Source organism: Corvus brachyrhynchos, unplaced genomic scaffold (genome assembly GCF_000691975.1).
Source record: "Corvus brachyrhynchos isolate BGI_N302 unplaced genomic scaffold, ASM69197v1 scaffold409, whole genome shotgun sequence".
Lineage (NCBI taxonomy): Eukaryota > Metazoa > Chordata > Aves > Passeriformes > Corvidae > Corvus > Corvus brachyrhynchos.
In genome coordinates, this window is record NW_008246059.1 from 658,377 (window position 1) to 682,067 (window position 23,691).

Here is a 23,691-nt window from a genome sequence, read left to right on the forward strand (position 1 = left end):
ATGCCCTTTGCATACACACATGTGCACTTGTCAAAGTAGCCTGAGAAAATGTTACTGCATAATTGATTAGATAATAAATGTAATTCAGGCATGAGGAGATTGTCATCTCAAATTTTCTAAAAAGATACTACATAACTTGTCTTTGGAAGTAGTTTTTCCTGTCTTGCATTTTAAGCCTATGTTTTGCTCCAGAATACCAAACAGAAGCTTTACAATGCTTAAATTCTGTTAGTGTCTAAAATAATCGCCAGTAGTGTGGAAGGTGATGGTGGTAGAAGGATAAAGACTCAAGCACAATAAATCAAATCTTCTTTATCACACAGTTCATAAATCCAAGGACTACATTTTTTGCTTTGTTTTCAATAAGTTCAGCAGCAGTCCGAGTTCCATCACCGTGTGATATGCTTTGTATAAAGATAACAGTATCAGTAAGTCAAATGCAGATGAATATCCCAGCACTCTTGGGAATAGATGTAAGACTTTTTAATGTGTCCTTAGAAAAGAATAATCCACAATGCCCATTTTGATTTATCACTGGATGATCAATCAAGCCCTCAGTATTTTCGAACTGAAAATGAAAACCCAGGAAAAAGAAACATTCTGTGATTCATTCTGGTACTCTTCTATCTTGCTTTATCGTTTTTTCCTTCACTGGATGACTGCTTGCTTTTTCTTGGCAGAACTTTCCAAATTATCACTTGCATTTTAGTAGTTTCTTTTCTCTCTTCAGTACCTTCCACAAAGCATTCTTGTCTTCTTAAAATCCTGGCAGATCTTGCTGAGTAGTATGACTAAGGTTTTATATGTGTTTCTTACTTTTTATTTCAGGCATGTTTGACAGAGAAAACAAAGGGGGTGTGAACTTCAATGAATTCACAGGAGTCTGGAAGTACATCACAGACTGGCAGAACGTCTTTCGAACGTATGACAGAGACAATTCTGGAATGATTGACAAAAATGAGCTAAAGCAAGCACTAACAGGTTTTGGTAATTCATTTGTAATTACAGTTTTTATGACTGGGTTATGTCATAGAATGAGCTGCTTACTGTTACTGTTGCAGAACTGTACTGCTCTGACATATGTGACTAAAAATGAGGCAGGTGAAGGGCAGCTCTCCGTTTAGGTATAAGGTACCTTCTAACAATGTCCATGCCAGCAGCACATGTTTTTTAGAGCTTTTTCCTTAAATAGAGAAAAAACATTCCACACATGTCCTGACACATCCAGTTCCAGTCTCCTCTGTGACATGCTCTGAGAGTGTTACCAATGCTTCAGGCAAAGTCTGACCTTACAGGGTACTTGATAGAACTTGCCACTTTTTAAAACAAAGCCAGCTGTCTATGCTACCAGAGCATTCTGATGCATAAGGAACTTTCACTCCTGTCACTTCACTTGTAAAGACTTGATCTGCAGCCCTAAACCATTCCCTCAATCAAATAGTCACCTTAATCTGTAATTATATTTACCATGACTCTGTACATAATTATTATTAAGCATGGGTTTTATTGCATGCATTTTAGTTTAACAGAGATACTGGGAAAAAAAATCATTGTAACTCTTTACTGTTTTCTGGTTTTGTTACACATGCCTGCTAGACAACCTTGTTCTTTTTATAGAAGGACTGCAGTAATTGAAACCTTTTAAAGTATTTCTCTTTTTCCAAGGTTACCGACTGTCTGATCAATTCTATGATATCCTTATTCGGAAATTTGACAGACAAGGAAGAGGACAAGTTGCTTTTGATGATTTTATTCAATGCTGTGTTGTTCTACAGGTAAGATTGAGATATACTTTTATGTCAATTGAAAAAAAATTACCTTTTCCTAAGATTTTCTGGTTCTCACTTTAACAGTGGATCTAAAACTTGCTTTTATTTATAATAAACCATTTGAACTAAGTATATGACAAGTGCTAGAAACATCTTTGTGTATTGGTCTTCATTAGTAATTCCTTTGATTCTCAAGTAAATTTGATACAATGGGTGAGGAACAAAAAAGTGCAAAATAGTCTCACTGTTTCACAGTGTCTGTTAGTTTAATACAGACTTCAGAGCTGTTCCTGCAGGGGTAGTGGTAGAAATACACAAAAAGCCCCACAACCTTTCAGTGGGAGAGAGAGAGAACCTGGAGGGAAAGCAGTTCCCTGTAAAAGCAGTATCTCTGTTACTTAGACACACCAGTCACCTGTGTATTTATTTGTAATATAAGGCAGTTATAGTTAATTATAGACTTGAACTCTGCTAAAAAGGGCTTTGAAATGCAGTATCACTCAGCTGATGTTTATGAAACCGTGCTGGTAGTTGTTCTGGTCCACTGTCCATACTGCTCTGGGGTTATACAGTGACAGCTCAGATAGCAATGGCACAGGAAGCACATTTGCCTAGAAGGTGAGATATGCACAAGGTACGTATTGGATTCTGTTTCCAGCTGACTCAAATGTGACATTGTTTTTCCCCGTGCCAATTATAAATAGTCTATATAGTCTTGTCTATAAAGAAGTGCCTAGGTAGCCTTAGGTAATGTATCATTATTGGCAAAGAGCTATCTTTATAAATAAGACTGTAAAATGGCTACAAAGGGGTTGAACAGAAGGGGTTCATATAGCTATAGAAGCCCAGGTGGCAAGGGGAGTGAGTATGTGGCAGTCTGAACCTTCCCCTAGAACAAAAATGTCTATTATTTTTTTCTCTCCTCCTCAGAGGCTGACTGATGTGTTCCGACGATACGATACTGATCAGGATGGCTGGATTCAGGTGTCCTATGAGCAGTATCTTTCCATGGTCTTCAGCATCGTATGACACTGATAACCAGGAATTGCACACTGGCATTACACAGACTGGAGCTGCCAAATCATCCTCTACTGAATAAGATTACTGATGTATTATAATGGATGTAACATCACATTCTTAAATTTTGTATGTTGGTAATCACTGTCAGAATCTGTACTTGAGTTGGTTTTTATTTGTATTATTGTATGATATGACCATCTCTGCTTACTGTAGTACAGAAAGCACAGAATCTAGATTTAACTGGTGCAATGTCAAACAAAACCTCTTACACATATCCTGCATGGGAGCAATGACTCTTTAGAAATGCCAAATTAAAGTAATGCTTGTTAGTTTATATGAGTTGAAAGTCAGAAGTTGCACAACATGTTTTGCATGTGCCTTACTTTTATAAGAGTTTAATGTATTAATTTTTAATACAGAATTTAAAATTAAGTAAAAATACTAGGTCAACTCTTAGTCTGTTTCACTTTTATACAGCTTTAAGGGGATGGTGATTTTATTTCTGTATTCTCATTTTCTATGATTCAGGGGTCTCTCCACTTGGATGGCCTTTTTCTATTTTATTTTCTAGCTGCCTCCTTCTTTCAGGCCATCCTTGGGATGGCTTCAAATACAACTTCTTCCAGCTCTGAAGCAGATCATACTGCATCTCCCTCAATAAGTTTCCCCACAAAGATGAACCCTGCCTCTGAATATGTTCCCTTTGCTTAGTTGTCTCATTTAACATCAAAAGTCTTCCTTTTTGTGCTGAAGGACTTATTTGAAGTAGTCTTGAATTGACAGTCAGACATTCTCATAACTTTACCCTACATCTCACCATTTACAGCTGAGAGAGAGTGGAAAAACTCAAGACAAGTAATGACTGATTTCTGTGTCAAACACTATCTCTTGCAGTAACTCTGAAGAAGCAACTTGGAGGAACCAAAGAAAAGTTAAAAAAAAAAAACCAAAAAACAAAAAAACGAAGTTACGATGTTACTTCCAGGTGACCCTGAGATTGGCTCAGATTGTCAGAGAATGGTACAAGTAACAGCAAGGTTGCAGGTTCAATCCCTGTATGGGCCATTCACTGAAGAGCTGGACTCAATCATTCTTGTGGGCCCCTTCCAACTCAAGACTGTTCTGTGATTCTGTGTCTCAGCCAGAGTAGAATGTCTGGTGTAAGGGTGAAGGCAGCAAAGTGGCAACTGTGCAGTTATCAAACATCTGTCACACAGAGAAGCTGCTACTGTTTGTCAAGTGATAATCAATCAGACCATTAGTGACAGCTCAGCAACACTCTGAACACTTTTCTGGTGTGAAATATGTGGGGAAAGACCAATGGTCTCCATGGCATAAGCACACCAAAACAAGGAGTTCTCCCAAAGCACTTTGGGCGTCATCACCCAAAAAGCAAGGAATTGGTTTTGGCTGAGGAGGGAGATCAGGAATGATGACCAGTGTCAGAAACCACCTCATCCAACAGCCTTGGATGAACTGTGAAGGTAACTTATGTTTTAAGAAAACAAGGGAAAAAGACTTCCACCAGTTACTCCTTGAACCTTCCCTCCCTAGAAGGCTGGGACGATAACTAGATGTGCTCTCTTCAGAAACAGAAGAGCCCCAAATTTCTGGGCTCAAAAGGGCTTCCCCGTTTCTTTCCCACTAAGGAATCTGTCCCTTCGGATCATACACACACATAAAATGCAGTAATTCTGGGAAGCACTTTGAGGAATACTAGTTAAGTCCAAGACACAAACTAAAAAAGCTGGAATCTAAGAAACTTCCCAAGTTGTCTCCCCTGAAGGATGTCGGCCATGTCCAGCTGGCCTTGTTCTACTTCACTGCCCTTGGTGCAGAACAGCTGGCTCCAGCACTTTCTAAAGGAGCATCACTGCTGCAGAGAACCACCAAGGTGTCTCTGGATTGGAGCAACTCTTGTCCCAGTGGGAAACAGACACTTCTAAAGGTGTGAAAGCAGGTACACCACAGGCCAAGACACTGGCTGAAAAGTTATCCCCTGTCCAAGACATGTCCCAGTCTGGATTTTTATCACTGGCTTTTTAAGGAAATGTGAAATTTGCTCCAAGGGCTCAGGTGCATTCTCAGGACTCTTGCCTCCATGCCAAAGCCTGTGATGGAGCTGCATTGGTGCTGATAAGTGCCAGGCATCCAGTGCTGCTCTGCAGGCTGTCAGGACCTACTTTGTGAAGGTTGTGACTGGAGTCTAGACAGAGGATTTGTTCTGCTCCAATTCTATACTACATGGGAGCAAGATATGGCAAAGCAGTTTCTTGGGAGTAAGGAGTACTCAGCACACCAGAGTTCAGGAAATTTAGTAAATTAGCTTTAGTAAATCCATGCTGTCGTAATTTGGTAACAACTCCAACTCCCTTTCAAAATGCACGAACTGTTTCCCCAATGCAGGACTCTGCACAACAACAAAGGAGGGGTAGTAACTGATGCCCAGAAGAAAAAATAAGAGAACATATAGGTGGAAAGAGCATCTAATCTGGATGGAAGTCATCCAGCTGCTGTATGCCACTGGGGTATACAGTAATGGCAGTAAAATCCCAAAGGGAGTGAGAAATGGGAAAAGAGTTCTCCACAACAACTTCAAATGAAAAGGTCTTAACTTGAATTGACAGAGTTGCAACAGTAATATTTTCTAGCAACATTTTTTCTACAGTTTCAGAATTTTAGTTGCACTACACTTTCTGCGGGAAAAAACTATGGCAGTAACATTTGTGTAAATAACTTCTGCTAATTTTATTTACCAGAAGTAAATAATCAGATACAATAATTGATCAATCCTACAGACTTCTAAATCAAAACCCTGGAAGACACCCGTGGTAGAAAAACCGTAATTTTGCCTTTTAAGCAAGGTTGACTATGTAATTCAGTGGATGAAAGTGTATGGCACAGCTACAAAGTGTGTGACATTATAAACCACTCCAACACTTCAGTAAGTATGAGCAGTAAATAGTGAAAAGGAATGAAAAAGGAAAGTGGATCTCTTCAGATGCAGAAGCAAAATAATGACAGAAGGAAAATTTTAGGGAATTGAGTTTATATGCTCAATAATAAATCGTTTTTTCTTATTAAAATTTATGTGACAAGATCCAAAATGTATTATGACAGCTCATGAAGGCTAGCCCTGCTTCAGCACAGGTATTTAATGCACAGAGACACAGTTCAGGCATGGGTGAGAAGAAAAATGATAGTCCACAATGCAGCAGTGAACAGGAAGACAGACACTCAGGAGTAAACTTGTCTCACTTTACTTCTTTTCTTCAGCTCCATGTAAGCTGGTTTTAATTACATAAAACAGACATCTAAAGCCAGGTGTTCGTGAGCATGTGGTTCTGATACACATCAGAACTGGTAAGTATTACTCAGTTAGTATGACATTTTGATTATTTATTTTTTTCCTGTTATTTTATCTGATTGCCTTATGGGTTCCATTATTTCTCAATATGCTTTTACCAGTAGAAAGAATCAGTAATTTTTATTTTTGTAGGGGTCAATCCACCAAATGAGTTTTTCAGAAAATTTATAATGATTTCATTTTGAACAACATGATTAAAAAATCTCCATATATTTCACACCATTTCTTGCTCTGCAAAAACGAAACTAATATGCCCCATTGCATACCAGTTCTCTAGAATACATTTTCCTCATACAGCATCACATTAAGACAGAGAATACCTTTGCTGTGACATCCTCCTTTCTTTGTCTAAACAGAAGTGTAGTGTGTCAATTTCTAAAAATATGCTAATTATAAAGCCTAGAATTAATGGAACTGGCCTTACCTTTGTGTGAAGAAAAATAAACCTGTATTTTCAATGAATATTCTTCTTAAGTAGGTAACATAAAAGTAAACCTTTCTTTTTCCTCTGAATTGAGAGGGGTATTCAAAGGATTATTAACTTTTTGCTGACAGAATAATTTTAACATATTTTCAAAAAATAACAAAAGATTTTTTTCTGTACTATACTAAGATATAACAAATACATTACAAAAAGCCTAAACAAAATAGTATGTTCACCTGTTATGTGCAAGTCCATGTTCCAGCTATATTTCACATGTTAAAACTCTACCTCCCTTTACCTTTCCCAAGCCAAACAGAGTCAAATGCAGTCTCTTTCCTGAAAGCCAAGCAATGGAGATTCTCAAATCTCTTCATCTGTTTCCAGTTCAACTGTTGTTGCTCCTTAATCTTTCTTTCTAGTTTCTATTAGCACATTGACGAATGTCTGAATATTTACTTCTAGAAAGGGGAGATAAAGACATTTACAGTTACTTCCATCTCACAATATTTCACATAATACAGCATAGAGAATGTGAAAATGAAAGTTTTACTATTAAGTAGCTACCTAGTTAATTAACTAATTCTAGTATCAGAAGCATAGTTTGCATTTGTCCAAACTCATGCCCAATGACAGCCATGCAGTAGCATATGCCCACTTCTCTTTAAATCCCTCTCATAATCTATTTCGAAAGGAGAAACTTTCATTTTGAAAAGTGTATCACTATTCTCAGCATTAATGACTATTTCTACAGTAACTGGAAAAAGAAATCAGCATGTAATGAACCAGCTCTTTGATAACATTTCTCTTGTTATCCCAATGGGTTTTGATCCATTTGGATTATTTATTATAATTCCATCCAGGTTTGGTTCTGCATGCATTTCAGTATTTTTTTCTTTACAGCAATACATTCCCTTCCCATCGTTGCAAGCCTAGCAGTACAACTCATGATACAAACTGCTAGTTAGAAAGATGACCTAGTTCAAACCTTTCAATTCAGGAAATTTTTGTGCTATCGAAATCTCCTCTCACTCGCTGCTCCATTTAGTTGCCAAGAGGCACAGTGTCCTCAGAGAGGCAACAATGCCTTTCTTCAGCTGATACAGATGTGAGCAAAAGGAGCTCGACTCCCCTGAACAGCACATCCTATCTCTGCAGCCTGCAATCTCCTGCTTATGTTAAAGCAACCATGCTGATCAACTCATTTCACATGCAAACTAATCACAATCTTACTTTGAAGTGCCGGATAATATGGAGCCAACTGTTTGAGCGTCCTGGTCATTGTAGGTACATCCTTTCCTAGTAGTCTATTCACAGCGTTGGGAGCAAGACCAACATCAACTCCATCAAACATCTCTTCTGAGCTTCTGAACTGCTGGTGATCTCGGTACGAACCACTGCCAGAAAATGAGTTCTGATGGGAACTCCAGTTTCTCTGGTAGCCTGATTTCTGATACCTGAATCCTTGACACCTAGATTCCTGCTTCCAGCTAGACTCCTGCTTCCAGCTAGAGTTCTCGTTCCACCTGGAGTCCTCATTCCACCTAGAGTCCTCATTCCACCTAGAGTCCTCATTCCACCTAGAGTCCTCATTCCACTCCCACCTAGTGTCCTGGTGCCACCTGGAGCCACCTCTTCCTGAAACATTAGAATTTGCAGAAGATGCACAAGTATTCACAGACTCATCGTTCTTGTAAGAGGAATAGTTTTGTGAAGGATAGTTTGTAGAGTATCTTCCAGATGAAGGATGAGAGGCAGAAGAATTGGGATAGGGTAATTCTTGGTCACTTATATGCCTTGCTTTTGTACATGCTTGTTGATTCCTCCATTTTGTATTTTCCCTGCCAAATGAGAGTCTCTTATCATGGAGCTCACTTCCTTGCACATCACTGGACATATATTCTGCTGAGCACTCCTTCAGTGGGCTGGTCTTGTAGGAAGAGGCCCCAGCAGCCAAATTCCTGCCAGACACCGAGTGTCTGAGCTGTCTCAGCCATTCACTGATACCACTGACAGGACCATCAGGCTCAACAGCAGGAGAGTCCCTGAGCAGAGACACCATTGCAAAGTCATCAGATCTCAGATGGCAGGAAGATGATCCATCATCTGTTTGGTAACTGTTAGAGTGAGCAGGAGCAAAAGAAGCATCTTCAGAACACTCTTCATACTGAGACAAAAAACCTTGATTCCAGTCAGAACTTCCTGAATAAATAAAGGGCAATAAAAGTTAGCAAAATATTAGAATACCAACTGCAAACGCAACTACTTTGAGATTTTATGAAGTGTCCTTCTGTTCTTTTCCCAATTCCTGCCTTTATGTCTTAACTGAGCTTGGTATATTCCATCCAAAAATTCTAACAGTAAATAGATCAGGAAGGGTTACTGCTTGAATTTCCTTAACCTTTACTGCTGTAACACTGTTCAGTGAGACAGGAATGTTCTCAGACAGTTAAGTCATTAAAGCTTCAGAAAATGATATCCTGAACTGACTCAGAGGGCAAAGACACACAGTACACCAGCTAAGAAGCACTATGGCTGGCCATAAAACTAAATTTCCACAATCTGTGCAGTCTCAAGAGTAAACAAACTAGTGGAACAAAATATCTAAATTACCTTCGTACTCTCCATCTGGCCCGTAGTGTTCTGGGTTGCTTTTCCCTTCTGGAAATTCATCTTGAGGTACTGACATCAGTGGGCCTAAACTGTTGGTGTAATTAACCTAGGCAAAGCAAAAGGTCAGAATGTCTGCCTGCAAATGCAAGAATTTAAGAACTTTAAGAATTTTAAAAAGCAATAAATTTCCCATAGAAAGTTAGCAAAGTACAATTTTAGGTGATAGCCAAGTCCATATGAGGGATGTGCTGTTACCACATTATACCACAATTTTCCAAAGTGTTATTTGGAAGAGGTAAGTATCTGGAGAACAGAAGGAGGTGTCTGGTGAAGACAACGTCTCCTGTTTCAAATTTATTGCCTCATTTCTCTCATCATCACCTGGCTAAAATATAAAACTGGTACATATGCAAATCCTGCCTCCCACTGGGGAATGCAGAATGGAAGGCCCAGCTGAGAGATTAAGCTACAGAAGCAATATTTAACTGGTGTTGGTGGCAGCATTTGCACAGAGACAGTTACTGTAGCACACGACATGGAATATACAATTGAGAAAACAGTCTGAAACAGCTTTCAGAAAAACACACACCCTGCATTTTCTGAACCAGTAGCCGCCAGAGTCATTAATCATTTTTTCAAATATTCTAGTCATTCTTCAGACTCCTTTTTCCACAGGTAGTCAACTTCTTTGCAAAGAAGCTATGGAGCTTTGTAAGGACCAACAGATAGTCAAGAACATCTTACCTACCTTAGTCTTAAGAGATTAGAACTCTCAACTGAGAGCAGAGATATAAGTTATAAGAAAGACAAACCTACCCACATGCCCACCAAAGAAAAAAATGGCACATTTGTGTGAGCCTTGAAGCCTCACTATCTTAGAACAAAAGCTATCAAGCAAGGGACCAACACAAAAAGGAAGACAACCTGTCATCAAGAAGCAAAATGGTGCCCAGAACAGAACAAACGCACAAAAAACCAAAACAGATACACGATGATGGAATACTAAGAGAAATGTGCCATGCAATCAGTACCTTTGTTACCTAGAAATTGTAAGAAAAGAGAATTGAAGTCTATTTAACAGGGGGTTTTGACCCATGCCTGAACTGTTCAGTTTGGCAGGGTGTTAACACAGAGAGTTTAACCACTCCTTTCCTCCCAATGGTAAAACAACTCTGGACAAGATGATGTTACTTACTGCTGCTTTCTTTTCACAAAAGGTCTTCAAAGCCTCCATGAGTTCCTGTGTAATGTGAAGAACAAGTGTTGCTTCTGAGTCTGAGGTGATGTGAAAAGTCTCCTGTCAAAAAACACGGTTAGAATTGGTCATTAGGGTGCTGAAGGGTCATATACACAAACAGATCAAAGTTACACTTTGATTTTGGTATAACCTAATTTATACTATTAATTAACATATGGCATATATAATAAATGTCTACACAAATATCAAAAAAATAAATTGGGAACATAATTATGGCCAGATAAAAGGTAAAACATGAACATGGATTTCTGTGCCACTCCTGTACTGACAGTCATAAACATTTTGTTGCAGACAGAGAAGGGGACAAGTCCTAAATTTATGTTTTCTGTGTAGAAGATTGAATAAAAAATAAGATTCAGGCCGATTAGTAAGTAAATTAATTTATAAGTGATTACAGTAAGCTAAAAGAATATAGGCAGTCTTCTGTAAGGAATAGTTGTAATTCCTGTAGATAAAAGTCAATTAACTACCAAGTTTTTTTGTAGTTTACTGATTATCCCTTAGACTTGCTTTTTTTCTCTCTCTCTTTCTGAAGTCACAAGTAACTACAGCGTGGAAGAAATGAAGCATACATCTCAAAACATTCTACTTCTGATTTTGGTGTATAAACAATTCAAATTCAAATGAAATTTTCCAATTGCCTTAGGTACAAGAACATGATTTTCACAGAGTACAATGTTGAACACAAATGGTCAGGTATTTTCATAAACTCAGAAGACAAACCAAGGCTTACTGTGCCACTGTCAACAGCAACAGAGCTGATGAAACTTCCCCAATCACTCCAAGACCAGCAGCTGTGCTTTCTCTGGCAGCCAGACCAGACTGGCTCCTCTCGCTCAGCATTATCAACAATCCCTTTAGATACAGGCAGACAACAGCACTTGAGCAACATCAGTGCCGCTAATTAACAGTGCTTGTCAGAGTGGCTCCTCAGCAAAGGGGAGAGTCATCCCTAGAACAGGCCGAGAGTTCACATTTAATCCAGCCAATTGTTCTGAGCTAAGCTACAGCTGCACTAATTTTTCAAAGGGTAGAGTCCATTAAAATAGAAATTAATGTTGTAGTCAAATGAGTTTGATCAGTAATCAGAGGCTCCTTCACAATATTCACTGCATCATACTGATGAAACCTCACAACTCTCATCATGATTATTTTACATACATACCAAGAACTCCAGAGCTTTCTGTTTCCGAACAGGATCATTCTGTGAGATTGCAGAATAGGGGAAAAAACTTTAAAAGACTAAATATTACAGCAGTTGTTGCATCATCTTGTACAGAACAAAACCTTTTAATCTTTTACCCAACAATAAAAGTCAACACAAAGAAAAGATATCATTTTAGGTCACAGCCATAAACATGTAACCTTAGATGCTCAATATCAGTTTGGTAGCAGCTGCTACAAACACAACTGCATTACTTCCAATTCCATTACTACCAGGAAGAACACATTTCACATCTAAGCCACACACCTACAAGAGCTATCTTTCCCAGGCTTTCCTCACTCAGGTCCAAAATCATGTTTAAAAAAGTAAAGTGCTCAGCTGTGTTTAACATAGTACCTGACCAGCCTGAGGCCTACACAACCAACTCTGCCACTAAGATAAAAAACAAGGCACTTCTCAGTGTTTGTGTCCAGCACCAATCAGGACAGATATTTCAGTGATCATTTTGAGTTTCACCTCTGAGTTAGAAAAAAGGATGGTAAATCTTTAGAGGTATCTTAAGATTCAAACCGAACTTTCAGTATAGAATACTTTTGATCTGAAGAGGGACAAAACAGGGAAGGGGAGACTGCAGCACAGGCTGGGAGACCTGGCCTGCAGACACTGGCTCTGACACTCTCAGTGGCTCTGAACAGGATTTATGAGAGCTGAGGCAAAGGTACTGTATTCTCTTCCCCTCTGCTGTGATGAATGCAAAATTCTGACTCATTAGGTCAATTGCTTCTGCAACAATATTAATAAAATAGTAAATGAAGCCAAAGAGTAAACATTTTCCAGAAAAATGAAAAGCAGCAAGCATAAAGAAACTGCAACAACATGAGACACTTGTGGGCATGTGAACACTTGTGTGGACTTACTGCCTCTACATACCTCATGCTTATAATCATCTTCCCACCTTAAAAGAAAGAAATTACAGTATTAAGCTGCATTCTAAAAATTACCAAAACATTAGGTTTACTCATAGTATATAGAACCAAAATATTTCAGTTTCCAAATTTATATCAATTACCAATACTGGATATCTTTCTCTAAAAAGTAACAGTGTTTTAAGTATGCTGTAAAGATCCTTATTCTGACTGACTCTCAAAGAGATCAGTAGTACAGATTAACTTCTTCACAAATCAGCTAAAGAAGATGACTAAAACAATGGTGGGTTGGGCTTTTTCTTCCTATATAAACAGCTTTTTATAAAACCTACTCAGCCAATGATATTCCACATAGAATAGAAACAGCTTGAAATTTCAATTGCAATTTCTTTTTGAGTGCAGTATTTCAAAAGCCATAGCTACTATTTCCTCACAGACAAAAAAGAACAATTTACAGAAGAGGAGTAAGTACAGAGGAAAGACAATATAAAATATTTTCCCCAAATGTCATGATGTTTGCTACAGAAAAATAGATTTAAAAATCTCTTTTGATTTCCCTGTGGATGTAGTACTCTCACCTTGCTTTCTTCTTCTGTGGGGCTAGAAAATGAAAAAGAATTATTAGCAACATCACAAGGTTTGCACTGTTATTACTGCAACGGAAGCATTACACAAACAGAACAGTTACTGGCTGGGGAGGGGCTGCCGTTTCTGTAAAGGGCAGGATTCTGCAGCAGATGGCACATGCTGCCATCTTAGAAACCAGCAGTCATCCTTGATGAAAAGTCTGTGGGACACCTGAGCCCTAAAGGCTTTGCAGGGTACCCTACAGCATCTATGTTCTGGCAGCTGACTCCCACACAAGAAGCCTGTATGGAATAAACTGAGGTGGGCGTGTCTCCTCCATGCAAAAAAGTTACAAGGTTTGCACGTGGGTTTTTCCTGAGTAAATACCAGTGAATCTCAAAGCTGCATGTACAATAGTTAAGTCTCCAACAAGAACTTATGGCGGTTGGAATGTCTGACCATCTCATCTGTCAATGTACAAGCATGAGGAGGGAGGGAGGGAAGGAGGGAGGAAAAGCTCAACAAAACAAGGCAGTCTAAAAGAGTAACTATGCTTCAGAGAACCAGCTACTGCATGGTACATAACTTATCACTTCTTAAGCATTTATCAACACAGGTATTCCAGGATAAGCAACAGGACTTGTAATCATTCTCAGACAAGTGACATCTTTGGCCCTACAAGATGAGGCTGAAAGACTTGTGTTACCATGCTGACCAGCTCCCGTTAACATGGGTAAAATGGGCTGATGAAGCTGTAACATCCATTTCATCGCTTGCACACTAGTACATGTCACCAAATGACCTTTCTTAATTCTATCTTCAAACTCATTCTCACTGTCAGAAGGGAGTTTTGAAATTTGCCAGTATGACCTATTCTAAAGACACACAGCTGCTAAACCTTTAACCATGATTTTCTTTGAAATAACCAGAGGGATTTTTTCTGGAATTCACTTGATGTTGATCCTATCATCTAACCACAGCACACCTTTATATTGAAAGGCACAACGTTTTTGCAGATAACTTCCCTCCTGTCCATTTCTCCAGAGTTTCATATCCTGTAGGACTGGGTGGGATCACTGTTTTTGATGATACAGATTGATATTTGACCTTGTCTTCCGCTTCTACAGAAGTCTGCTGACTTGACTGATGTCAGTTTACTCTGAACTGAGAATTACTGAGCTGATTCCTGGGTCACATTCCCTCTTCTTCACAAGAGACACAAAAAGAGATCAAAAAGATTATCCACCACCTTGTTTTGCAGACCAACATTAAAAAGTACAAGGCACAGAAGCCACCAATGATCAATCAAAAAGAAAAAAGGCACTGCTGTGGTAGGCTCCTACAGGAGCAGGATTCACACTGACAAATTCTGTTGATCTACACAACTTTCACCCATTTCAATCAAACCTACCTTCCTTCTGGTATTAATACTAGGGTCAAAACGTAGCAAGGAGGTATTGCTTCAGATTGGCATCATTAAGGATTTATAGCACATCTACAGTAACAAAGGATGTAACTCAGCCATACAGTATGAGAGAAAATGTTTGGTTTATGTTTGTGGGTTTGGTTTCCATTGCTTGTTCCAATGGATTTGCTAAAGAACAGTAATTTCCACTTTCACCAGTGATTCAGCATTTAAGCCTTTTGATGACAGAAATGAGATGGAGAAGACTTTATCAATTTAGCCATCAAAGTACCATTCTTCCATACTTTTTCACTTTCCTTGATGAGCAAATTACTGCAGGTATCACAAATACCTCCAGAACAAAGAAGTTAAAAAACATCTAAGGAAGACTGGAAGTCTGGCAATTTCCTTCTTTCCTCATTTCAAAAATCACAAAACCCAGAAACGTTTCTGAAAACATTTCGTGGCATTATAAGTTGAGTGTTTTACATCAGTCAAACACTTTGAGTTCAACTAGTAAGGCAAATTAGGCCAAATATCAATTATATCAAATCTACTATACTCAAGAAATTCACAGACTTACATGAGGTAGTTGGTCTTGTGTAACCTTCAATCTAAAAATAGAAAAAGTTTCATATTAGACTTTCTGATTAAAATTTCATAAAAACAGTCTCTACAGCAACTGCCTTTAGGAAAGGAACAAGTACTTTTATTTATGTCTACATAATTCAATTGGTTCCTCACACACAGATAGAGAATCCTGTAAATGTAACTGAAATTTGAGAGAAAATTTGCTTACATTTGAGAAAATTTAAGTCGCAAAAACTAAAAATTTTTGAAGTTAAAGTAATGAAATTTCTAAACCGCTGAATTCAGACTAAAGAATTTTCAATTTAAAACATCTAAAACCTTAAAAATAAAAAGCTTTGGCTTTTTCCAGACAGATTTCAATACTACTGCTCTTTTCCCCAGATTTTTCAGGGCAACTTTAAGTTAAGCCTTAGTTCAACTCACTACTACACTTCCTAGAAACACACAGAAATTTAACAAGCTTTGCCAGCATTACTTTTAAAATTTACTATATCAAACATAAATGCACTGATAAAAGACACATTAACAGATACTTTACATTTACTTCCAATTACCTTATACATTTTTAATCCTTCACTCTTCTCTAGCTCTCCTGCTATGCGTCTGAAAAATGAGACTTTGCATTCTTTTACATCTGTCGGTTTTCTCCTAATTTTATCTGGAAATTCTTTAGACTGTAAATAAAACCAGCTTGAAAAGGTTAATATCAAAATATATCACAATATTAAAAAATTTACACATTTCACCATCTGGACAAGCTTCCACAAGACTGGTAAACATTGATTTGAACATTATGAGCTAATTTCTTCTCTGCAACACATCTAATCAAATTTTAGAGTTACTTCAGTAGGCTTCGAAACAAAAAATGGATACCATGCAAAGCTTACTACCAAAAGGACACACCCTCTGTACCAAATCCAGCAGTGCTATGGACATGCTGGGGAATAAAAAAGAATCACAATGTTTTAGGAAGCTGATCCTGAAAGCAATCCAAACACTTAGGAACCAACTTTGGAGCTGATACAGACAGGCAGCCCTGGACTGCACTGCCTCAATAGCTCACAGCATCACAGCTCTTCATGTTGGTCTCACCCAGGGAGAGTCAACGATACAAGTACTGACAATTTATCATATGGGGGTTTAAACTTCAAATGATATAATTATTTAGAAAAAAAAATAGAAGGGGAGTATTAGAAAGAAATTTTGATCAAAATGCATCAAAATTACTCACAATATATTCTCTTCTGTGTTTATATCCACTAAGATGCTCTATCATAGGTGCCATCTCTGTATTACACCCACACAGCCTGCACTCGTAACGTGGATCTTTTCTTCCTTCAAATCTGATTTCAACCACATGTTCTAAACCTGTAAAAGCAAGAGTTACAAATACCTCTATTTTACTACAGACTACTAAAAACAAATGTATTCTTTTCAATGCTGTTCATTAAATTCAAAATGAATGTATGAAATTATTCCATTTTCAGAATTTAACACTCCTTCAGGATCACTTCAATACTTCTTTAGACTTATTACCCACATCAGCTTAATTCATCTCTTTCCAATGTCTTGTTCTGAAAGGAAGTACACCATCTATGGATTTCCAAGCCCAACAAAAATATTTCATTACTAAATTATTTACTCCTGTCTGGGATATTTTTTCAAGAAACTAAGAAAGAGAATGAGAATAGGAAATGCCATGCAAATGTCTGGATTAAAAAACTGCATTTAAAATACTAATAAAACATAATTTGGAAAGTGTCCAAGTAAAAGCAGACGTAGGAAAGACATTAATCAGTTCACAAAACTGAATCTTTCATAATCTAAAAATGTTACATAAACTTTTAAGAATTACAAGAATGAAAATGGGATTTTTCTTCATTTTTCCTAGAAATTACTGAGACTATCCCTTAGAAGTAGTCAGAAATCTTCAAGTTTGAGGCTTATTACCCAGCATGAAAAGTTTTACTCTGAAAAGTTTGAACATAGTAAACTTAAAAGCAGTTTAAAACAAATAGGAAAACCCTGCAGCTGTTCCCTTATGTCATAATTTCCAGTACTCTCTATTAGTGATGGGTTGATCCCAGCCAGCAGCCAAGAACCACATAGTTGCTTGCTCACTCACATCCACACCCTTCAGCAGGGTGGGGAGAACACAGGAAGAACAAAAGCAACAAAACTCATGGACTTAAAGACAGTTTAGTAAGTTAAGGAAAGAGGGGTAAAAAAACCCCCAAACCAACCAGCATGCAAAAACCCATCGCTCACTTCCCCACAAGCAGACCGATACCCACCCACAGTCTCTGAACAGCCGCCTTGGAAGTTCAATCCCGCTTCCCCCCCTTTTTTTCTTTCTTTACCTCAACTGTGATTGCTGACATTACATGGTACAAAATATCCTTTGTGTTAGTTTGGGTCAACTGCCCTGGATGTGCCACCTCCCAGTCTCTTGCCCATCCCCAGCTTATTCAAGGGGTGAGGACCCAGAGTAACAAAACAGTCTTGATGCAGGTGCACTGCTCAGCAACAGGAAAAACCACTGTGGTGTCATCAAAACTGCTTCAGTCAAAAATCCAAAACATACAGGCTGCTATGAAGAAATTCAACTCCATCTCAGACCTGCTACAGTATTATACTGCTAAATCTTAACTCTGAAAATAAACTATCACCAAATGAACTGAAAGTGTTCTTGCAACCAGAGTGTTTTCTATTACAAATGCTTACAGTAAAGCATTAGTATTAAAAAGCATAGCAATTTATTATGTGGAGTAACTACAAGACAAGGCACTGAACTGAGATATTTTCTGCTAAAACAAGGAAATTTGCTACTTAGGCCTTCCTCAGAGAACCTATTTCTCTAGGCCACCAGTACACACTTGGAACACTAAGGCCGCTGACAAGTAGCCTTGCTTCTCTCCAAAGGGTTGGCTAATCTAGCAGTTAGAAAGAAAGCAAGTGTTAAAATTAATCTCATTTCTTTTAGTACAGCCAAGGACAGTGAGGAAAAATATTTCACTAAACAGAAACATCTGTTATATCCCACCAAATGGAAAGCCATAAAGAACCATGACTGAGGACAAGTCACCAGTCACATGAAGTCCAGCTGGAGGCCAGGAGGTAGCAGTGCACCCCAGGGGTCAGTACTGGGTCCAATCCTGTTCAAAACCTTCATTAATGATCTGGATGATGATGCAGGGCATAACCTCAGCAAGGCTGATGATGACACATAACTGGGAGGGATGCCCAATATACCAGAGGGTTGAGCTGCCATCCAGAGGGACCCTGAGTGACTGGAGCTGGGCTGGAAGCTCAGGCAGTTCAACAGCGGGAAGCGCCAAGTCCTGCACCCAGAGAGGAACAAGCCCAGGTACCAGTACATGCTGGGGGCTGGCTGGCCAGGAAGCACATAGGCAGGAAAAGACCTGGTGGACACCAAGTTGAAGATGAACCAGCAAAGGCTGATGGTATCCTGGGCTGCACAAGGAGGAGTGCTGACAGCAGGCTCCACCCAGCACCAGTAGGGCCATTCCTGGAGTGCTGTGTCAAGTCCTGGACTGCCCAGGACAAGAGATACGGACACATGAAGGGCCATGAAAGTGACGACAGTACTGGAGCATCTCTCCTATGAAAAAAGGCTGAGAGAGCTGGAACTGTTCTGCCTGAAGAAGAGAAGGTTCAGGGCTGATCATTACTGTGTATAAATACTTGAGGTGAGGGTGCAAAGAGGGAGCCGGGCTCTTTTCAGTGGTGCCCAGTGCCAGGACAAGAGGCAATGGCATAACTGAAACAGGAGATACTGTCTGAACTGTCTGACTGCAAGGGTGACTGAGCACTGGCACAGGTTTCCCTGAGAGATTTTAGAGCTGCTCACCTTGGAGATATTCAAAAGCCATCTAGTCATGGTCCCAGGCAACCTCCTCTGGGACTTGAGCAGGGGTTAAGACCAACAGAGGTCCCTTCCAACCTCAACCATTCTGTGATCTGGGACAAGCTTCTTTACTTAGATGGCTCCTTCAGGAACAAGTTAACAGTTAAGGAGGCCTTTATAATACTCAGTGTAATAAACTAAAATTTAAAAGGTATGAGATAGGTAAGTTATTAAATACATTTACAGAAAATGAATCAGTAACTAAAATCCCACCTTTTATTTCAAAAGAAAGCCTTTTGGTCACAAATTCAAAGGCATACAATTTATAAAACAAAAAAACATACCAATTAGAGGTTCTTCTCTTCTCGGATCATTCATAAAATCCTTCAGACAGGTTATGTACCTTGTGAAGCCTCTCTTCACTGAAGTAAAAAATAAACACATAAATAGACATTACACATTACATAGTTTGCACATAATGTCTGTGATCTTAAAGGAGTTTCTAATGGAGACTTTAATGAAGACAAAATTCATTTGCATTCTGAAATGCGTAAGGAAAACAGGCAAGACCTCAGTCCTCCACAGAAAGATTCCAACACTTTGTCTTCCATAACGATTTTATACATAAGGATTTAATGTCTTCAAGAAAATAATCAAATAAGCAAAATGAGACTTAAAATACAGTTCAGTTTACTGAGGAAAGATATAAAGTTCACATTCATAGCATGTCCCAGACTGTGTCAGTTCTCACAAAAAAATAAAAGCCACCAACCTCCCCCTCCTCCCCTTAAAACTCTAATACTCATACAGCATTCTGGGACTGCTTGTTTGAAGTCTGAAGTCCAAGAACTATACCGCCTTAAGGCTAACAAAGAACACAATCTCCACTAATACAGCAAATACCTTTTGCGTTCTGGGCAGCCCAAAGGCTGGACAAACACAGTAGGTATACTCCTGAGTCTGAACTAGCAGTGTTTCAATCAGGGCTCTATCTTGCTCCTCACTGAGTTTTAACAGCTTGGTTTTTATTCTGCCTAAAATAAACTAAAGCGTTCCTGCTCAGCTTACACCACCAGCAGAATTCACCTAAATACAACTGCAAAACCATCTCAAAGAGGCATTAAGTGTATTCAAATGTTGGACATTATAAAAGAACATGATGAAGTGCTAAAATATGTATTTTTAATCTGAAAAAAAAGTTCAGAAATAAAACTCATCTACCTAATTACACATAATTGACCAATGATTACATAAGAGTAATTAACACTGCTAATTTCTTCAAATTGGAGCAAATGAATAGAAATACCACAAGCACTCGATGGTTACTGTATTCTTTCCCACTAGGATATCAGGCTATGGCTAAAAAAAACCCAACCACAACTTCACAAGAATAGGGAATTCATATTCATTCTTAAATATTCATTCCACTAGAAATATGCCTGTGCTTCCATCAAGTCAAACTCCAGAACTGCACACAAAGAAAAACTTCACTAAGTTCCAGAATTTAGTTAAAAAATCTCTTGCAATTTAACAGTGCTAGAAAATACCTCATGGGACACCTCCTGCCACAGAACAATGCTGCCTATTCCCACCAAAATTTCACAGTCTTGTTAAAATCTTTCCATGTTGTTTTCTTTGGGGTTTTTTTTTCACCTGTGACAGCAGTAGCATAGTGCAACAGAGCTGACATGTAACAATTCAGTGCCACATAATTCATCTCCATAGACAGATTTTTATCAACATTTAAATGCCTTATGTCATTCTCATGCATTTGTGTGCCTGCGCAGTAGCTCAGTGTGAGCTGGTTATTCCCAAGATGACAGACAAAGGCACGTCATCTTTTGGACTTAATACGGACAGATACACGCAAAAAAAAGATAAAGGTCTCATCAAAGTGATGGCCATTCTCGTTTCCTAACATGCAACCAAATACTCTTGTCTTCGTATCATCTAAACAACCCATACTGTTCTTGGTTTATATGCTTTTGGTTTGTCATACTTTCACTGTATCATATGTGTACACTGAGCGTGCCGCAAAATTTTTACTGAAAACTTCACCAGCTAAAAAAATACTAGCTAGATTCACTAAGATATTGTCAGAGAATCATGAATATGTCTCAAGTTTGAAAGTCTTTCTGTAAAAATACTTGTAACTTCATATTCTCCTAAGAACTTTTTTTACATAAATTAACGAGTGCACAAAAGAAAAGCAATGGTTCAAAGGTTTGGCAGCTTGCATCGCTTCTTTCTAGACCACCTGCTTTAGTCACCGTTAAAATAAAACCACTGATTTCAAAGTTGCATTTGAAAAAGGCTGTTTATATTCAGCTACCTCGTCTGAGCACTCGATACTTCATCGGAGCTTGGACTGGAGCTGAAGGACCTAGGACAAGAGTTGGACAGTCAGACTACTTCTTCTCGTTTACTTTTATTAAGTACTTAGTAGATCATTGAAACATGTTATGGAATTGAACAGTTATCTTCGTTTTGCAGTTTAATATAGGCTCAGCATTCCATCTTGATAGTTTTCTTTTTCTAAATTCATTAAGTGCTCTAAGCACGTCTCCCATTCCACTCCCCTTGCCCCCAAACACAAAATACCAATCACATTAATCTCACAGAAACCCAGAATACTCAATTCTTATTTGATTTTTAAGTGCTTTTCATATTGGGCACTTATTCTAATTATTTTAACTATTCAATATCATGCATGACAATCAATCTGTGTTCCAGGTACCTGACAAAAGCTTCTGGTCTAAACATGCAGAGCCTAAACACAGTCCTAGACACAATTAATATAGTCATTAAACCACATCTTCTTTTACATAGGAGTCTGTATCTATTCCTAACCTCTCAGAGCTTCAGACTGAATGTTAAGATGTGTACTTAACACTCCTGTTGGAACTTCTCCCTTGCCCCACTCCCCCACAAATCCATAGACACACACAAACCACCATGCTTTAATGATGTCAATATTTTGTAAGTCACAGCATTCAAGATTAAAACAGGGTGATATACTAATACTCATTCGATGGAAAAAGTAAAAGTTTAAGTTAAATTATTAATTATTTGCAAATGTAATTCGTAATTTTGAAGTAAAAGAAGTTTTCAACAGTCATGGCAAACACAACGTTGCATACATAATTTTTTTTCCCCTTTCTGTCTAAGACAGGGAGTTAAGAGATAGGTGTTAAAGCTGTAAATCAAATCAAACAAACACTATGCAAACAACTCTGCAATATTAACATAAGGGAGGGGTATAGGAAAGCGTATCTTCCTCAATTCCTTAAAATAAATTATGCATCTTTTTCAGTTAAAAGCTTCAAAGTATCTGGTAGCAAGAACAAAAGAAGATCCCCAGGCATTCAGCAAGTACAACAATTACTCAATGTCAGAGTTGTTCAATTAGTGTCTGAAGCTCAAGTTAAGATTCCGGGCCCAGTATGTGCAGACAACATGGCCAAATGCTAAATGACATGAATAGGTATATGTGAAAAAGTGCTTTATTTTGTTTACTTCTAGGAACAAACTGAATTTACAGAGAATTGCACCAGAAGCAGTTCACAGCACATTCTACCTTAACATGGTTAGAGTTTACAAATATGGTCAAGCTAAAAACCAAGTTGTAGCTGCTGCTATCACCAAAGGTAGCAGACTGGGGAATTGAGATTTTTTCCCTTATTAAAAAAAAGAAAAAGCATCAAGTAAAAAACATTGCTGCCGCAGAATTTTAACAAAGCAGTTTTGATCTTGAAGACTCTCCCATTTAGCAATAGCAGGTTTCCAAGCTAACATTTAATTCATGCCTACTAGCCACACGGCTTTTAATGTTATCAATAATGTATTTCTTAAGCATCTCAAAACCAAACCAAAACAATATTTTCTCTAAAGCATACCAGACTGATCAATGAGCTGAAAATCAGCTGGTTTGCCAGGCTCAAAGGGAAACAAAGCAGCCTCCTGGTGTTCAGTAAACAGCAGAGTACCCCAAAGAGCAATTCCAGGGCCCACAACGATGCATCCCCAACCAGGTTACTGACATTGGTATTCATAGAAGACCCTCAGAAAATTCACAGGCAACAGTAATTTAGGGGATACAACCAATGCCACAGCTTTAGCTGAGTGGGATCTTGGGAACACTGAGATACTGCAGAGGCCACTTACTGCAGAATATCGTATCCCCCATTATCTGGGACTTGTAAGGATGACTAGTATCATCCTTGTTCAGTTCAAGTGGGATGTAGAGAAAGCAGAGAGGGTCCAGCAAAATGGCTACCATGACAAACAACCCAGGGCAAATAATTTATGAGAACAGGTTTGGGAGCTGGACTTCTTTAGTCTGATGGAGACGAAGAAGAGATACACTAGGATGGATACCTGAACAGCAGCTACAAAGTGTCCAAGCCTGTGGGGATGTGACAAAAGCATTAAAAAGTAGCAGCCAGAAATAGTTGCTTCAGGGGCAAAGATTAGATGTCAGGATAAAAATTCCTTTCTAAACAGTGGAGCAACTACAGACTGACTAATCACAGGTAGCAGACTCTGCCTGTGGAGATGTTCAAGGATTTGGAAAGCAAGTGCTGATCCAGCAGTGGCAGTAGTCCTGATTCAACCAGGAAGTTAGGAAATCACCTTATCAGTCTCAGGAAATCCCTTCCAACTAATTACTTTATTTAGTAAGAGCTATTTTCCAAATACTAGCTACGTACACAAACAAACAA

The 23,691-nt window shown here is 38.5% G+C and overlaps 2 protein-coding genes across 8 annotated transcripts in view; one reads left to right on the plus strand and one right to left on the minus strand.

The window, feature by feature from the left end:
* Nucleotides 1-3,245, plus strand: part of PDCD6 (programmed cell death 6) — a 6,876-nt gene extending 3,631 nt beyond the window's left edge. Inside the window, exons 3-5 of the mRNA XM_017746153.1 lie at nucleotides 829-981; nucleotides 1,666-1,775; nucleotides 2,700-3,245. Coding sequence (XP_017601642.1) covers nucleotides 831-981; nucleotides 1,666-1,775; nucleotides 2,700-2,798 — 360 coding nt within the window. The 5' untranslated portion in view covers nucleotides 829-830 and the 3' untranslated portion in view covers nucleotides 2,799-3,245. The remainder of the gene's footprint in view (nucleotides 1-828; nucleotides 982-1,665; nucleotides 1,776-2,699) is intronic.
* Nucleotides 3,246-3,352: 107 nt separating this feature from the next.
* The window catches only part of LOC103623599, a 31,128-nt gene continuing 10,789 nt past the window's right edge, over nucleotides 3,353-23,691 (minus strand). For 4 of the 7 annotated variants that reach the window (XM_017746147.1, XM_017746150.1, XM_017746152.1 and 1 more), the window contains 11 exons: nucleotides 19,315-19,392; nucleotides 16,334-16,470; nucleotides 15,657-15,776; nucleotides 15,095-15,125; nucleotides 13,118-13,139; nucleotides 12,544-12,568; nucleotides 11,614-11,652; nucleotides 10,386-10,487; nucleotides 9,191-9,296; nucleotides 7,811-8,779; nucleotides 3,353-7,038 (listed from right to left, as the gene is read on the minus strand). In XM_017746147.1, coding sequence (XP_017601636.1) covers nucleotides 6,983-7,038; nucleotides 7,811-8,779; nucleotides 9,191-9,296; nucleotides 10,386-10,487; nucleotides 11,614-11,652; nucleotides 12,544-12,568; nucleotides 13,118-13,139; nucleotides 15,095-15,125; nucleotides 15,657-15,776; nucleotides 16,334-16,470; nucleotides 19,315-19,392 — 1,685 coding nt within the window. In that variant the 3' untranslated portion in view covers nucleotides 3,353-6,982. Of the gene's footprint in view, nucleotides 7,039-7,810; nucleotides 8,780-9,190; nucleotides 9,297-10,385; nucleotides 10,488-11,613; nucleotides 11,653-12,543; nucleotides 12,569-13,117; nucleotides 13,140-15,094; nucleotides 15,126-15,656; nucleotides 15,777-16,333; nucleotides 16,471-19,314; nucleotides 19,393-21,302; nucleotides 21,354-23,691 lie in introns of all 7 variants that reach the window. The other 3 variants (XM_017746145.1, XM_017746148.1, XM_017746149.1) reach the window with 1 other exon arrangement.